The sequence below is a fragment of the Medicago sativa genome, chromosome 7, assembly GCF_051527215.1.
Source record: "Medicago sativa cultivar Bolivia chromosome 7, Bolivia_mono, whole genome shotgun sequence".
NCBI lineage: Eukaryota > Viridiplantae > Streptophyta > Magnoliopsida > Fabales > Fabaceae > Medicago > Medicago sativa.
The window spans coordinates 104838474-104856175 of NC_140755.1; the positions used below are offsets into that span (position 1 = coordinate 104838474).

Here is a 17702-nt window from a genome sequence, read left to right on the forward strand (position 1 = left end):
TTAAAGGGAAACGTTAATGAGTGCCCCCGGGGCACTCTTTAAGATCCATAAGTAGTAAGTATTTTTAAAAATGCATGTAATCATTGCCTTGGAAATCTAAATATTTGACTTTTTTAAAGAATAATTGTTTATTTTGGAATGCTTAAAGAGTGCCCCGAGGGCACTCGTTAACAAGACCCTATTTTAAACTTTTCTTCTCAACTTTATTCTAAATTATGAATTCTATATGAGTTTACTTAAAAGGAGAGATCAAACGTGAAGATGAAAAACTTTTTGGGGACTAACAGTCGAAAATAAAATTTAGAGAAACTAAAATGAAAAAGTTAGTATATTTATAAGGACCAAAAACATATTTAACTTTTTTTTATTACGTCATAGTTAAGAGTAGCATTAATTTATCATACTGAAAATAAATTTAAATAAAGTAGCTAGAATATTAGTGCATTGTCATAATTTTTTTAATAAACAAAAGCAAAGAATCAGCTCTTCGTTATTCCATTGATCAATTTTTTCTTTTGTTGTTTTGTTTTATCTTTCAAGTAACTTTCGTTCATTTTCTCTTTGATTTGTGTGGCTTCTAGCTAGGGTTAGAAATAAGTTGAGTCGAATTGAACTCGACATAGCTCGATTTGATAAGAATCTATTTAATTTTAAATTCGACTCGAGTCCGATACAAACTTTATTATTGATTGAAACTTGACTCGATTCAAGTTTACGCAAAACTTAGTTCGACTCGTAGCTCAAATCACATTACTTGAAGGTCAAAATTTTTATATTTTTTACGTTAGCTCGAACTCGACTCAATTCAAGTTTACGAATAACGTAGTTCGACTCGTTAGCTCTAGAGGTGTTCGTCGTGTGGTTTGGATCGGTTTTAAGCAAAAACTCATCCGATCCAAGGATTAAATTATATGCGGTTCAATTCGGTTTTGGATGATTATTTTTTAAAACCTGATCTGATCCAAATCCAATTTAATGCGGTTTAATTTGGGTCGATTTTTGGATTCCAAATTATAAATTGTAACTTTTTTTTATTAATTACAATCTTTTAAAAATATGGTAAAATAATAGGTTTGATTCAAAATATAACAAGTGATTTATTATCTTTGAAACATATGAAATAATAACAAAATTGATTAGATTAAACTCATATGTAGTATTAAAAGAATTAAGAAGAAAAAACTAATAGCTTAATATAATATATTATACTTATAAATAATGGAAATATGTCTTAAGATATAGGAAAATGCTACTTCTCAAGAAAAATAGCTTCAAGAATTTTTCAAGACACAGTTGACAAATTTTAATTGAATGATTTATTTGTCCACTTCCTATTTTTCAGCCACACCTCCTTGAATTGTGGCAAATAGTGCATTGTGATTGGCTATTCTTTATTCTTGAAGAATTCTTGATGATATTTTTCTAGAGATATAGCATTGCACTAAGATATATGTACGCGGTTCGGTTTGATTTGGTTTGGTTTTGAAAAATCAATACAAAATCTGAGCGACTTTCACAAAATAACATCCAAACACGTTCAGTAAAAGTCAGTTTTGTGTAGTTTTCGTTTTTTATTGGTTTGCGGTTTTGATTTTGATCGGTTTATATTTGACCGGTTGAGATGCTTATTTGAGACCTCCAAACTCATTTAATACTCAACTTTTTTGCATGAATTGTGGTACCTAATAAGTTCCAATACTTATAGATTAATGGATGGTCTTAACTCTTAAGCAATTGCTAAACTCTTAAAAAAAGTAAATAATTACTAATTTTTTAATTAAATTAGTAATAATAATTCTCTTAAAAATTACATACCAAAATATTAGAGGAAGTCATCCTCTTAATTGACTCAGTATTGCCTAACAAATTTTAAATTTAGTTAATTATTTATGTATAAAAAATAAGCTAACTATTTTTAGTGTATATTCATGTTCACAATCTTTAATTTTATTTTTTATTTTTTAAGTATTATAAATATAATCGAGTCAGCTCATGAATCAAACGAGTTGAACCATATATATCTTGAGTTCAACTTATTTGGTTCATGAGCCAAGTTTAACGAATCAATTGTCGAGTCAAATCCAAAACTTTGTTCGAGTTTGCTCGATTCATTGTCAATCCTACTTCTAGCGTCCAGACTCTCGTTTGATGCTTCAACGGTTCATTCAGACATCAATGTTTTCAAAATGACAACAAAGTCCTCCTACCAACAATACTTCACTACAACATGAAATTTGAAAATGACGACCTGAATTGATTGATTGTGCATTTGAAATTTAGAATCCTACTTTGAGTAAGCAGTTCATTCATATGTATTTTTTGATTCAAGGATATTCATGAAATTTTATTTCTATCTTGCATTTCTTTGAAACATGCAAACTTTCAAAAGAATTGATTCAAAGGCACTTGTTGATTTATATTTCATGAAACCCTATGAAAAATCTCCAATTCTTGTAAATATTACTAAGTCAAGTCCATATTGATTTCCTTGTACTTTTACCTTGTTTTCAACATATTTTGAGTAAATTATAACAAAGTAATAAATGGAAAAAGCAAAGGGTTAAAAAGAGGTCAATCGATTTGTTCGTCCGGTGAGTAGATCAAATGTCAGGCGATTCAAGGTAGAGAGTTCAAAGCCGGGACAAGGCAAATTTTCCCATGTAATATGGAGAATTAGTCATGGTAGACTATATATATATATATATATATATATATATATATATATATATATATATATATATATATATATATATATAGTGAGAGAAATCTCACGAAGGCATCGGGAACAAGAAATTATGCGAATTTCTTTTCGCTATAAACAACGTTTTCATTGATTTAATAATATGTTAAAAATTAGCTGAAAGCAAATTAGAGTTCTTTGTTTCACCGTAAGAAATTAGAGTTACCTATGTAAAAGATATATGGAAACTTAATATAAAATATTGAAAATTAATTGATTTCATCCAGAAAAAGAATTACGATTTAAAAATCCCACCAAGTTGAATATAAATAATTAAGTGACACTGTCTGATAATGAAGAATTAAACAACAAAAAATAGAAAAAGAAGGATGGATCAGGCATTCTTAGTTTTTTTGAGTGGTAAATTAGCAGATGAGTTGAACTTGAAGCAGGGGATCCATACAGAAGTTGTGTTCTGATACTTCCTATATGCTTCTACTCTTTTGTCTTGTTTCAACATTCTTTGTTCCACAAGTTTGGTCACATAACCCAAACACATTGTGTTGAGCAATGCTCCTGTAAAGGTCCACCCATGCCCCAAGTTCCAACCAAATACTACAAGTCCCCACCACCATAGCTGCTCACCAAAGTAATTAGGATGCCGAGTATAGTACCACAAACCACTCTCAAGGATCATACCATTACCATTGTTATTCACAAAATTGTAAAGCTGATTATCTGCAAAGTATGCTATGAGGATGCCAGATACACACACAACAACAGCTACCAAGTCCCAGATGTTCAAAGGCTGATTTACTGAGTGGATAACATAAAAGGGAAGTGACAATCCAATGAGCAATAACTGGTGAGGTAGGTAGATGGAGAAGAAGGAAGCCCACCACCAATGTTTTCCATATTGTTGAATCATATCAGTGAAACGCCAATCTTCCCTTGCACCCCATTGCCACTTCTCTCGTCTGAAGTAGTTGTGGATGAGTCTAATACTCCACACCCAAGTCAACAGGATCACTATCCTTGATCTCCAGAAATCATAGTGAGCCAAAGGGTGGGCTGCATAATAATGGACAAGCATCACAGGTATCACTGTCCAATAAGGGTCAATCATCTGCATAACATAAACATATATATATATATATCAAATGAAAATTACTAAGTGAGTGAGTTAGAAGTGATTAAAGAAAGGAAGAAGAGATAGGGAGGGATACCCACCCAGTGGCTGGATTGGATTAGAGCGATGAGCCAAAAGAGGATATTGACGTTGAAGAAGAAAAGGAGATTGACTAATAGGAGGGGGTGGCGATAGCAGAATGGGTGAGTGGCATTATTATTATTATTATTATTAATGAACGAGAGGTAGAAGAGAATGGAGGGAAGAGGAGCCAAGAATGCTATCACAGCGTTCTTCAAATTGCTGGTACACCCCATGTTCATGTTTCAGTATTCATTCATGCCTTTAATTTGTTTCTGCCTTCCGCTTTATTTATATATTATAGCTAAAAACTGAAGAATTAATGAATATCCGATTAATAATAAATAATTAAACAAACTTCACTTTTCTGCTTAATTAACTGTGGGATCCCATCCCCCATCCCCACAATACATAGCATTAGGCACGCCCTACCCCTGGTTATCAATTAGATGAAGAAAGATCCCACACAATGATTGATTATCCTAATTAAAGTCAAAAAGTAGCGACCGCTTTTTTCTAGTTGAAACCAGCCTGCATGAAAAATAGTACTGTAGTCATAATATAATATAAGTGGAGTTTTTGAACTTTCTTTTTTACAAGAAAGTAAACTTCATTTGAAAGATAAAATCGATTATAATTAAAATGACCATGTGTTGGGACATGCCTCATCCATATTTTGAAGTCAATCCTAGTGATAATCAAAGCCAAGAACTAGAACGCATTAAAGATTTACATTAAAGTTGCAAAAAACAACCAGAAATTAACAAACAAAAATCTTAATCCTAAAATTCTAACTTACTTTCACATATGATTAATGATCAAGAATAATGGTCAACAGTCATATAAGTGAAATTGCTCAACTGAAGTCATATTAAACTGAGTTTATCTTGCTTACGTAAATTTCGTTTACGTATAACAATGTGTGCACATGCAGCACATTTAGCGAATAAAAACATACATTCATGAATGAATGAGTGAAAGACAATTTCTATTCACACGTCAAAAAAATTCAGTTACACTTAATTTTAATTAAAATTTCTTCTTAATACCAAAATTACCCTTGTTCAAATAAAATGAGTTTAAGTATTCTTTATACGTAAACGGAATTCACGTAAGCAAGTTAAATTCAGTTTATGTACACAGAAACGTAAACTCAGTTTATATAGGCTACATATAGCCCAGTTTGCGATGAATACATGTTTTGAAAAGGAGATAAATGATTGAAAGAATTTTAGATACAACTGAAATTATATTTTATATTAAGGATATTTTAGTCATTTCGGGGTGTAATCAAATTTTTTTAGGGTGTGACCAAACTCTTTATATAATTTCAACTTAATAACATATTATGAAAGTGCTTCTAATTTATTATATTCACAAATAGTTTATAAGTGATTTAAATTAATCTATTGTTTTTTGGAGTACGATTAAAATTAATTTGTTTTTGTAATATAATTATGCCATAGTCAATATATTTCAATTTAAAGAGTGAATTTGTGGATTTATCCGATTTAATGAAAAATTATATTTTTCTAGAGATCGAATTAATTTTTTTTTTGAGGGTAGAGATCGAATTAATGACGCAATCAAGTCATCAAATTTAATCTGATTTATTCATATGGTTTAACCGATGATTATGTATGTAACTCAACACCCTCTTTTCTTTACTTCAATTCCCGCCCCGCAATCTACGCACAAAAAACGAAAGTAGTAAAAGATTTTACCAACCTTCTGCTAGCTGTTGTCATCATCATCAATGCCCCCTGTGTATGCACTTCTATAGACAACATTCCTTATTCATAACCATGCGCAGAGTAGCTCCTGCTAAATTTAAATTGATTTTCTTAAAGTAGCATCTAATAATGTTTGGCATTATACATTGCCTTGCCATTGGTGAGCAAGGTTCCTAAAATTAGAATTTTGCTTTAGATCAAAAGGGAATAACAAAATCAAAAATTGTAAAATCGTACTTGAAATTGTAGGTTTTTTTTTTTTGTCAAGTAGTCTAGTGGCTAGAATTCACCTTATAAGATGAATAAGTGGGGTGTCCGGGGTTCGAACCCCGGCCCCTGCATATAATAATGCATTGTCCTACTCAACTACTTTTGTATAATCAATATAGGATAACAAAATCGAAAATCGTAAAATCACAATTAAAATCTATGGATCCTACAAAAACAAAAATAATGCTAAATATTTGTTATAAATTGTCATAAAATGACTCAACGTTTCAAGTCCATAAAAAATTTATACATAAATTACTCAAAGCCTTAGATGCCAAGGAAACCTGTGAGTTCATACAAACCAGTCAAAATTGACACGTATAAAAAAATTCCCATAATCCTTCAAAATCCTGCGATTTTTCAGGGATTTCACGATTTAATGCGATTTCCATGGGATTTTACTAGGATTTCACCTGTTTTTGAATTATGCAATGGATTAAGGTGTTGGGTTTGATTGTCAATTTTCTTGAATAAAGAACGAGGTTAAAAAATATTAGATATTGATGATTATGTCCCACATCGCTTAGTTTAGTGAAGCAAGGGGAAAACCAAGGCTATATATTGAACCTAGGTTCTTTGTTCTTAGAGGCACCAGTCAGTAGCACTTTAAGCTTATATCTGACTTAGTTTAAATATTTGCTTTGTGCGAGTGTGGTTGTACTGGGGCATTGGGGTGAGAATGAGAGAAGTCTATCTGTTGTAAAAATTTTCACATAGTAATAATTCTCTAGTTGTCGGTTTAGACAACGATCGTGGTTTTTTCTCCGATTTTGGAGTTTCTAGGTTATATTCTTGTGTTTGTGATTGTTTATTTTTCTTCTTCAGCCCTGTTATTTCTTAACAGTGGTATCTAGAGCTTCATTTCCGTGAGATATCACAATTCTTATTATGCTCTGTGGTTGCAGCATTGTCTGATCTTCCACATTAGAAAAAAAAAAAAAAGTATGATATTGTGAAGGTGCTGAAGAAGGGTGGTACTGTGCAAGTGCAATGTATTATTCAAGCGCAATGAAGTTTGACATAGAAAAATTTGATGGAAGAATCAACTTTGGCTTGTTGAAAGTACAAGTCAAGGATGTGCTGATACAATCAGGATTACACAAGGCGCTGAAAGGAAACATTTCCAAGATGGAGGCAGATAAGTGGGAGGAACTAGATTTGAGAGCTGCAAGTGCAATTCGTTTGTGTTTGGCTAAGAATGTTCTTGCGAATGAGCAGAGTCTGCCATTAGCCAAGGAACTATGGGAAAAGCTCGAAGGGTTATATTAGACAAAGGGCATCTCAAATCAGTTGTTGCTGAAGGAGCAATTCCACAATTTACGCATGGATGAGGGTACGAAAATCTCTGATCATCTTAGTGCTTTGAATAATATTGTTTCTGAGTTAGAATATATTGAAGTTAAGATTGATGATGAAGATAAAGCGGTAAGGCTCATTTTGTCTCTTCCACCTTCTTATGTTCATCTAAAACCTGTTTTAGATGTATGGGAAGGAAAGTTTAAGTTTTGAAGAAGTTTCAACTAAAATTATTTCTGAAGAAAGGAGTATGAAAAGTGAGGAAAACACTTCATCAAGCTCAATGGTGTTAACTAGAAGTGGGGCTAATGGGAAGAAGATCCATGCAAAGAATTTGCCGTGTTGGAAGTGTGGAATGTCTGGGCATTTAAAGAGAAATTGTCCAAGTGGAGTAGTTTCTGAAAAAGACTATGAGGCAAGTGCTAGCAATGTCTCCCTTGTTTTGGGAGATGATGATGATCTTATCTAGAAGATAAAGTATGTCCTTATGGTATTTCTGATATACCATGCAAAAGGACAAGTTATTGCTAGCGAAATCAGAACAACACACGGACATTGGTTGGCATTGATGCAAGGTATGTGGTGAGATATGTCGATGGCTGAAGAACTTCCTGGAAGCCAACATGGGAGTTGCACCATAATCTTTCATTAAGGTTTCGACGTGAATAAATTCTTAGAATGGTTGAGTTTCAAGTGAAGTATACTCTTTATGGTGGAGTATGATTGTCGGTATAGACAATGGAGGCGGAAGATGAAACTATTAATATCAAGGTGGAGACTGTTGGGTTTGATTGTCAAGTTTTTTGAATAAAGAAGGAGGTTTAAAAATATTAGTTATTGGTGATTATGTCCCACATCGCTTAGTTTAGTGAAGCAAGGGGAATACCAAGGCTATATATTGAACCTAGGTTCTTTGTTTTTAAAGACACCAGTCAGTAGCACTTTAAGCTTATATCTGACCTGGTTTAAATATATTTGCTTTGTAAGAGTGTGGTTGTACTGGGGCATTGGGGTGAGAGTGAGAGAAATGTATATGTTGTAAAAAATTTCACATAGTAATAATTCTCTGGTTGTCGGTTTAGACAACGGTCGTGGTTTTTTCTCCGGTTTTGGAGTTTCCACGTTATATTCTTGTGTTTGTGATTGTGTTTATTTTTCTTCTTCAACCCTGTTATTTTCTAACATAAGGATGGGCATGTGATAAAGTGAGAGCATGTTGTTTGTTGATTCTTCAATTTAGTCTTTGGGTTTGGTTGTTAGCTCTTACGTTGCCTTTATAAGTTGATATTTATATAACAACATGGAAAACAATATGAGATTTTGGACTGAATTTTTCATATTTTATTTTTGGCTACTTTATTTTTTTTCAATTTTTCAAATAAAAAAAAAGAATCTACACCATAATTATTGAGAATTTGAAATTAAGTACCTATACCGGTGAACTTTTTTTTTTACAACAGAAAGTTGTCTAAGATACCTACGAACTTTGTATATAAGTTATGACATCTTTAAAAAAAACAAAAAATTAGGAAGAATATTTTAAACAACTATTTCGGCTTCAAAAAATTGTCTAAAAGACTTAAGAACTTTAATATATAAGGTATTATAAGGGTGAACAGAGCATGCTAGTTGTTGATTCTTCAATTTAGTCTTTGGGCTTTGGTTTGATATTTATATAACAACATGGAAAAGAATATGCGATATTGGACTGAATTTTTTATTTCTCATATTTTTTTCATTAGCTACTTTATTTTTTTTTCAATTTCAAATAAATAAATTGAATCTACACCACAATTATTGAGAATTTGAAAACTAATTAACTACCTATTTTAGGTGAACTTTTTTTTTAACAACAAAAGGTTGTCTAAGATTCCTAAGAACTCTCTATATAAGATATGACATCTTTTTTTAAAAAAAAAAAAATAGGAAGGAAATTTGCAACAAATTTTTTGACATTTAAAAAATTGTCTAAGAGATTTAAGAACTTTTATAAATAAGATATGACATAAAAGAGAAGAAACAATTGTTTTTCTATATTTATGACATAAGAAGAGAGAATAATTTCTATATTTAGGTCATAATATATTGTTTTTTCTTATCATTTAGTAGCCAATTGACGATGAAGCCCATCAAATTAGTGACACTAAGAGTTTAGCCGAGGAAAATCTAGGCAATTTGGTGGGGGTGTGGTTATGGTGCATAAGGAGATCCTTATGCACCGTACATAATTGCTTTCTACACCTAACATAATTGCTTTCTACAACCCAAGTGAAAGCTTAATTCTAATAAGTCCTGCATAAGTCCAGCCCATTAACACCTAGTCCAACAAAAACAATTTAACCTTTCTACACCCTCGTAGCCGGAAACCACCGCCGGAACCTTTCACTATCGCCGGAAACACACCGTCAGAAACTCATCATCACCACCACTGCTGGAACTCCGATCGAATCGCCGATCAATCTCAGATCGAATTCATCATCTCCGTTCGAATCCGTGGAAATGGTTGTGTTCTGAATCGCAAGAATTGGAAAAAGATCGGTGAAAGAATCAAACACCAAATCCCTGGGGTAAACGAATCAAAATCAAAGCAGCAGGTTAGCGATGAAAGGTGCTTTTTCGGCGCCTGGTGATTACGTTCACTTCAAGTCTCAAGTTCCTCTTCACAAAATTCCCGTATGTTCCTTTCTCGATAATTCAAAATTTACTACTGTTTCTGCATTCCTACATAATATCTAGATCCAGCTCAATTTGTTTACTTATTAATTCAATTATTTCACTAGTTTGGGGATTAAGGGTTTTTCATTATTTGATGATTCATTCTTTGTAGATTGGAACAAAGGAATGGCGTTATTATGACCTCGGTCCAAAAGTTGTGCCTCCACTTATATGTCTTCCTGGAACTGCTGATGTTTACTACAAACAGATTATGTCTTTATCCATCAAGGTATTCTATTGCTTTTATTATATTCAATTCTATGTCTTTATGAGGTTTGGATTTTGATTATATCTATGTGGAGTAGTTAATTATTTGGATGTTTTTGTATAATTTGTCATAAAAGTGTTCTTTAGATGATTATTTGGATGTCTCCGTATTCATCAATTGTACTTTCATGATAATCCAAGGAATATTACTAACCTAGACGGTGGTATTCAATGTTGTTGTTTAATTTCTGGAAATGGTTTCATAATGTTTAATTTCGAATTGGTTTAATTTCTGGAAAATCAACTCAGATAGTTTAATTTAAGGAAATGGTTTTCAGCATTTTACTCTGAAAACCAATATGCTGTGTAAATGGTTTTAGCAAGTTTTACTCTGAAACCATTTTGCTGTGGAAATGGTTTCAGAGCGTTGATTTGCTTTGGAACTATTTTTAACAATTTCTTTGTTTGGTTTAGAATCTAAGTTGTAAAATGTGTTATTTTGCTCTGAATTTAAAATGGTTTACATGTATGTGAAATAGACTTAATCTTAATTGTCTCAGGAAATGGTTTCATACTGTTGATTTGTTTCTTATTTATTATAGTATGTTTTGTTTAAAAATCATATAGAAAACCATTTTACTCTGAAAACCAATATGTTGTGTAAATGGTTTTAGCAAGTTTTACTCTGAAACCATTTTGCTGTGGAAATGGTTTCAGAGCGTTGATTTGCTTTGGAACTGTTTTTAACAAATTTCTTTGTTTGGTTTAGAATCTAAGTTGTAAAATGAGAAACCATGGGAAGAATGACAAGGCTGCAAAAACTATGGATTTGAGAATTGGAATCTGTTCAACAATATTAAGCAACTCAAGCAATTGCAAAAGAAACTACGTGGAGAAGGCAACAACTTTATACTATGAAGAATTGATTCAAAAGCTAGCATGTCCAACATGATATATAACCTCCGATAACGGACTGGATTAGTGTTAATGTTTTTTTTATTGAATTTCTGGATTTAATGGTTATCTTTGATCATGCAGGTGAAAAAAACTAAAAAGCTAGAGTCATTGCCATCATTCAGTTTTGGGCTAACACAAATGGATGAGGAGGAAAGGAATGACACAGCTTCATCATCTGATGGTGGTAAAAAGAAGGAGCAGAAAACAAGAATAACATGGATTCTGAAGAATAACTCAGATAGTTTAATTTCGAATCTTGAAACAACATGTTGCACAAGATTTTGATGAAGGAACTTCAGATGATGAAGAATTGATTCAAAAGCTAGCACGTTAATGTTTTTTTTATTGAATTTCTGGATTTCTAGATTAGTGTTAAGTTTCTTGTTAATGTTTGTATCAAGTTTATGAATATCTGGATTTGTAAAAAGTTTATGGTGAAACAAACTTAAGGGTATGGAATACTGAAACCATAAGTATGGTTTAATGGTTTTGATAGTTAGGTGTGTCTTTTTATAGTATCTATCATATTCTACTATTCATCTTATTTAATTTTTGGCCCAATAATGTTCAATTTAATTTAATTTTACTAAAATTAGGGGCATGGAATACTGAAACCATAAGTACGGTTAAATGGTTTTGATAGTGTTCTATGTGAAACCAAAATAACTGCCTAATGGTTTTAAATGAAATTATTAATTTGTTTTAAACAATTTATCTTCTAGAAAAAGAAAACATACTTTTGCTTTATTTTATGTTTGTTTTTCGTGTTAAACCTCTCGAGTTTCTACGAAAAGTGACATAATCAGTTGGTTGTGTCTTTTTATAGTATCTATCATAGTATACCGTTCATTTTATTTAATTTTTGGCCCAAGAATGTTCAATTTTATTAAAATTAGTTTTCAATGTAACCACTTAATAGTACAAATTTTGATAGTTTTCAATGTGAAACCAAAATAATTGTCTAATGGTTTTGTAATAAAAAAAAATGTGATAAACATTAAATGTTATAAAAACATCAGTCGGCATTGACATGCTCCAAAGTGGAAATATAATGTTGACAAACATAAATGTTGATAGCTTTGTAATGAATGGTTACAAATGTATGTAACAAAACAACTAGTAGGATATTGGAGTATAAATTCAGATTCTCTCTATATATGCCTACAAGCAAAAGCTTGTAAAAAACTTCAAATGTTTCCAGACATAAAATCATTTCAACAACCAAAAAGAACAACATCCCTTTGCTCAAACATGAGACATAAATCTTAACCCTATTTCAAGCCTACCTCTATAATCAAACCATTCTGGTGTACAGTAAGGAACAAAACAATATCTGAGTTTTCCACTGTAAATATACAAATGTAACCTATGAATAAAATCAGTCAGTATAGGTCAACGAAGCATCTTGGTTGCTCTCATCATTGTCTTCCTTCACCAAGTTCTTCCTTTTGCACCAGCACAAGTACAAAGGAATTGGCCCATCATTTCCAATAACCCAGCTATCTGCTGCGACATCAGTCAACGTCATCCTTTGTTTTGGGTCTACATCTTATAGCCCATGTGTCACCAAGAAAAGGGTATTCACCCAATATCATACAGTACAAAGTAACTCCTACAGCCCATGTGTCCGCAGCTTTACCACTGTAGGTAACACCTAAAAACACATTAACAAATACAAAGTGTGAGAACCTGCGTTTCGTAGACATCATTACCCAAATGCATTTTACAAGCATAAAATGAAAACACCAACCTAAAATACATTCAGATGCAATGAAAACAGGAGTTCCAGGTGATCGTCGAAGCATATCATTATCATCCTGCAAAATGAAAACCATATAGGCTTCATATTAAGTCATAAGATTTTATCATAAACTCTGCATGGAGTATGTCAAAGGGGGTGGCTATGTACCAAACAAAAAGAAAAAATGGTAATCATATTGCAAAATGATTAAGTCAATGTTTAGTTTCAGGTATTATCAGAGTGCACCAATCAACTTTAATAGTTCCATATCGTCCAAGTAATCATATTCCTTATTTTTCAAACATTGTGTGCAATCATATTGCAGTATCACAAAGAAAAAGATGTATCCTAAGCGGCAGTTGAAGATACAATATCATCCAAGTAAAGTGGTACCTTTGTTATATTTTAAGTATTTAAATTAACATTCAGGCTCAGTAGTTGCATTATCTCACAAGCCTGGCTGACACTGAAATCCCTTATCTTCACTGTACCATGACGAGTAATCAACAGATTATCAGGCTTGATATCTCCATGTACTATATTCTGCGTTACAAATAAAAATATAATTGAACATTATAGTAACATGATTAAACTATTCCAAGGCATTTAACGAGTAAGAGTATGAGCATTTACCATAAACAGTACGATGCTTCAAAAGTTTATTTTTTGTATTTTATCAGGCAGAATATATAACATACAAATTTCCATTGATATGCAAAAGTTGTGTTTGTGTACAAATGTATCATGTAAAGATTGGTAAAGAAATATTACATGAGCATGGAGATACATTAATCCACAAACTATATCACGCAAGTATCTCCTAGCAGTCTCTTCACGTAAGGCACAAGCTCGACCTGAACCTTCACAAACCCATTTGTCTTCCACATATTCAAGTACTGTATTGAAAAATCAGATAGTCAAGCCTCAGACAAAAAAAGAAAAGCTAAATTAGGATGTTGCAGCATTTTTATAATGAACCAAGAAAGAAAGAAAAAACTAGTCATCAGTACCCATGTAGAAGTTATCCAATTCTGGGTCATCAATCACCTCAATCAGATTCACTATGTTAGGATGTTGCAGCATTTTCATAATGAAAACCTGAAAAGAAAGCATTTTCATAATGAAAACCTTCAAATTAAAATCTACCATACACTTATTTTCTTTATCACCTTCATTTTGCACACACAAATTTAATCCTTGCACCAGAGAACTAAATAACACAGAAAAATTATTCATTATAGAAAAATTCAAATTTATTACAGTGTTTCAGATAACAATAAATCTTTACTTACTAGAACTAGAACAACTCAATTTACACAGAAACTAACGAAACTAAGAACAACAAGTTTTAGTGTTTTACAGAGATGTAGTAAATCATTCTTTCCTTCCAAGTGTTTGAATAATTGCTTCCAAAAGCTTAATATCATTATCACGCTTCGTAATTTCTTCTTGCTTTGCACGCAGTTCTTCCATATACAACTCAAACACCTCTACCGTATTAAAAAAAATCAGAAACTATCAATTAACTTCTCCAATCAAAGATCCCAATAATTCAAATTCACAATCATTGAATTCGAAATTAGGATTCACAATTAGGTTAATAGTACTTACTTGTAGCGCGTAATTCAGCGGCTTTCTGAGACGCTTCGGCTTGTCGTTTCTCGGAACGAGCGCGAGCAGCGGTGGTGATGGCGGCGTCGAGTTCTCGTTCTAAGGTGTGGACGCGCTGATGGAGGAGTTTGATAGTGCGGGCTTGATCGGCGGCGAGAGAGGCTTTAAAGAAAGTGTCGTCGTCGACGAAAACAGCTTTCGTGAGAAGAAGCTTCTGGAGAGAGTGTGGGGTGTGGGGTGTGAACCGTAGGATTATACATGATCTAATGGTTGACAAGTCCTTATGCATGGTGCATAAGTTATGGTTTATGCACCATAACTTTTGCCATTTGGTGGATAGGAGTTTAAATATATTATTATTATTATTATTATTATTATTATTATTATTATTATTATTATTATTATTATTACTACTACTATTATTATTATTATTAATTATTATTATTATTATTATTATTATTATTATTATTATTATTATTATTATTATTATTATTATTACTACTACTACTATTATTACTATTACTACTATTACTATTATTATTATTACTATTATTATTATTATTATTATAGTAGAAGATAGTAGATAACCATGTTTTTTAGTTTGTTATCGATTTTTAAAGATTATATATTAAAAAATGACCATGTACCCCATTAAATTAAATTCATTAAGAAATTGACCGATGACACATTAGAGCATCCACAATGGAGACTCTCATATTTGAGATCTTAAATGGGTCCCACATTGACACATCACTTTTTAATAATTTTTTAATAATAGTACCTAATACGTACTCAACCACTCCAACGGAGACCCTCTAACAGAAGGTCTAATTGAGTCCCACAAATATTATTTATTTAATTCACTAGTATCTATTTTAATACACTTTTTAATTATTATTTTAATAAAAAGGTGAGGTGGGCCCATTTAAGAATGAGGTCTTAATTTAGACCTTACATCTTTTAAGACCCTCAATTTTTTTTCCACAATGGAGGTACTGATGAGTCATAGATAGTCTTATTTATTGCCTTATTTAGTTTAGTTTTATTTTAGATTTGATTTTATTTTATTGCATTTTATTTTAGTTTAGAATATTTTACTTCAAATTATGTTTTATTTTATTTTAGGAATAAATATATGGTGGAAGGTGCCTTGGAGCAAAAGAAAGAGAACTGGAACAAATACAGCGCAAGAATACGAAGATACGGGACAAAAATATGTCCCCCCAAAGTCAGAAGCTTGGCACGGCCCGTGCCAACATGTGGCACGGCCGTGCCCGTCTCCAGGACCTGTTTTGCTGCTTTTCTTCAAGCCCAAGTTACCCTGTTGCAGCTTTACCGTTTTATCCTTTTAGTTGCTTAGTTTCTAAGTCAGATGTAAAGCTATAAATAGAGTAGCTCTCCACCATAAACAATCATGCTTTACTTTGTTTATTTCAATTGCTATTTTAATAAAAGTCTTTATTTTCCCTTTTACTTTCTCTGCAATTTACTTTACTCTCTTCTTCCCCCATGTCTACGATGAACATGAGTGAGTAGACTTCTTCGTCTTGGGATTATTGGGGAGTCTAATGACTCAATCCTAAACAAAACATGTCTAAACCCTAATTTCTATGTAACCCTAATTTCTAATCTAGATTCACCGTCTTAACGTGGATTAACAATTATCAAACTGTGGAAGCGAAAGCGGAGGGTTTGATAATCGTTAATCCATCATCCCAAACATCAATTCATAAAGCGAGAGCGGAGTCTTGATGTTGGAACAAGTGAATCTAGACAATAGTTGCAAAACAGTGAAATAGTCTTTGCAACTATTGAGACAAAGAGTAGTTTCAATCCTCTATGCATCTTCTAGTAATCATGTCAGTGAAATAGGCTTGGTTGCTAGAAGTAAACTCTCACCGGACTTTCATCGGAAAGGTGAGGGGCTAAGGGAAACCGGTCTTTAGAAATTAGTGTGTAAATCATGAAATTAGATGTTTAGGTTTTGTCTAGTGAAGGATTAGTCATTATGATGAACCAATGATCCTAAGGCCCTTTATTATTATTGTTTTTACCTTCAGCAATCAAACTCTCTTTCATTAACTTTCTCTCCTCTAATCATTCACTAAAAGTTAATTAAGTTGAACAACTCCCTAGCGAAACGATAACTCTACTTACTACTATTACTTCGATAGGCCGTGCACTTGCGGTTTGGCCCTATCAAGTTTTTGGCGCCGTTGCCGGGGAGTTAACTAATTTAATTAGCTTTTTCTTAGTGATTAGAATTCTCTCTTCTTCTCTTTCTTTTTCTGTTTTTATTTTTATTTTTATTTTTCTGTTATCACTAACTTTTTTGGGTTCTCAATTTTTTATGCGAAAAACCAGAAATCGAGTTGTAATAATCAACGAGATCGAAAGGTATTTGCATAGACGAAAGAGAGACGCACGAAATAACACCGTCATGGCCAATCGCACTCTCAAAGAGTATGCAACGCCGTCTACGGCTGAGTCACAAGCTGTTATTGTGTACCCAACGGTTGAGGATGACAATTTTGAAATTAAGCCTGCCCTACTTAACTTGGTGCAGCAAAACCAATTCTCGGGATCCCCCACTGAGGATCCCAATCTTCACATCTCTGTTTTCCTACGAATTAGTGGAACCATGAAGGAGAACTAAGAAGCCGTAAAACTTCATCTCTTTCCCTTTTCCTTAAGGGATAGAGCTAGCGCTTGGTTCCATTCCCTCGAAGTCGGTTCCATTACTTCATGGGATCAGATGAGGCAAGCATTCCTTGCCCGTTTCTTTCCACCATCTAAAACCGCTAAACTTAGAGACCAAATCACGCGGTTCAACCAAAAAGATGGGGAATCTCTCTATGAGGCGTGGGAGCATTTCAAAGAAATGCTAAGACTTTGTCCCCACCATGGCCTAGAGAAGTGGCTTATAGTCCACACTTTTTATAATGGCTTGTCTTATACCACTAAGATGTCTGTTGATGCAGCTGCAGGTGGAGCACTTATGAACAAGAACTACACAGAGGCGTATGCCTTGATTGAAGACATGGCTCAAAATCATTACAAATGGACCGACGAGAGAGCCATCACTAGTTCTTCATCCTCCAAAAAGGAGGCAGGTATACACGAAGTCTCTAACTATGGCCACCTTGCTTCTAAAATTGATACACTAACTGAAAAACTTGAAAAACTCAATGTTAGTGCTATCAATTCTGCTTCTACTCCTTCTTGTGAAATATGTGGTATAACTGGTCATGCTGGTGTTGATTGCCAACTAGGTAGTGCTAT

At 32.8% G+C, this 17702-nt stretch overlaps 2 protein-coding genes, 2 long non-coding RNA genes and 1 other non-coding gene across 5 annotated transcripts; 1 reads left to right on the forward strand and 4 right to left on the reverse strand.

Annotated features, from left to right (window-relative positions):
- Positions 1 to 2935: 2935 nt before the first annotated feature.
- LOC146911754 (uncharacterized protein C594.04c-like) lies at positions 2936 to 4263 on the reverse strand. The gene is made up of 2 exons (XM_085726739.1): positions 3911 to 4263; positions 2936 to 3806 (listed from the first exon to the last, which is right to left on the reverse strand). Exons 1-2 carry the CDS (start codon positions 4130 to 4132, stop codon positions 3075 to 3077), a joined length of 954 nt encoding a protein of 317 aa, XP_085582865.1. The 5' UTR covers positions 4133 to 4263; the 3' UTR covers positions 2936 to 3074.
- Positions 4264 to 9376: 5113 nt separating this feature from the next.
- Positions 9377 to 11567, forward strand: LOC146911755 (uncharacterized). Its single transcript, XM_085725765.1, has 3 exons — positions 9377 to 9862; positions 10017 to 10133; positions 11150 to 11567. Exons 1-3 carry the CDS (start codon positions 9791 to 9793, stop codon positions 11351 to 11353), a joined length of 393 nt encoding a protein of 130 aa, XP_085581891.1. The 5' UTR covers positions 9377 to 9790; the 3' UTR covers positions 11354 to 11567.
- A 555-nt stretch (positions 11568 to 12122) lies between these two features.
- LOC146911756 (uncharacterized) lies at positions 12123 to 13829 on the reverse strand. The gene is made up of 2 exons (XR_015019152.1): positions 13581 to 13829; positions 12123 to 13352 (listed from the first exon to the last, which is right to left on the reverse strand). It is a non-coding gene; the product is annotated as an uncharacterized LOC146911756 (long non-coding RNA).
- A 191-nt stretch (positions 13830 to 14020) lies between these two features.
- On the reverse strand, positions 14021 to 14642 carry LOC146911757 (uncharacterized). Its single transcript, XR_015019153.1, has 2 exons — positions 14421 to 14642; positions 14021 to 14299 (listed from the first exon to the last, which is right to left on the reverse strand). It is a non-coding gene; the product is annotated as an uncharacterized LOC146911757 (long non-coding RNA).
- A 2581-nt stretch (positions 14643 to 17223) lies between these two features.
- On the reverse strand, positions 17224 to 17330 carry LOC146911758 (small nucleolar RNA R71). Its single transcript, XR_015020830.1, has one exon. It is a non-coding gene; the product is annotated as a small nucleolar RNA R71 (small nucleolar RNA).
- Between the last annotated feature and the right edge of the window lie 372 nt (positions 17331 to 17702).

Coding starts and splice junctions, on each gene's coding strand:
- LOC146911754 (XM_085726739.1), bottom strand. CDS start 4,132: ATGAACATGGGGTGTACCAGCAATTTGAAGAACGCTGTGATAGCATTC. Junction 3,807..3,910: donor TAATCCAATCCAGCCACTGG/GTGGGTATCCCT, acceptor TATGTTATGCAG/ATGATTGACCCTTATTGGAC.
- LOC146911755 (XM_085725765.1), top strand. CDS start 9,791: ATGAAAGGTGCTTTTTCGGCGCCTGGTGATTACGTTCACTTCAAGTCT. Junction 9,863..10,016: donor TTCCTCTTCACAAAATTCCC/GTATGTTCCTTT, acceptor CATTCTTTGTAG/ATTGGAACAAAGGAATGGCG. Junction 10,134..11,149: donor TTATGTCTTTATCCATCAAG/GTATTCTATTGC, acceptor TTGATCATGCAG/GTGAAAAAAACTAAAAAGCT.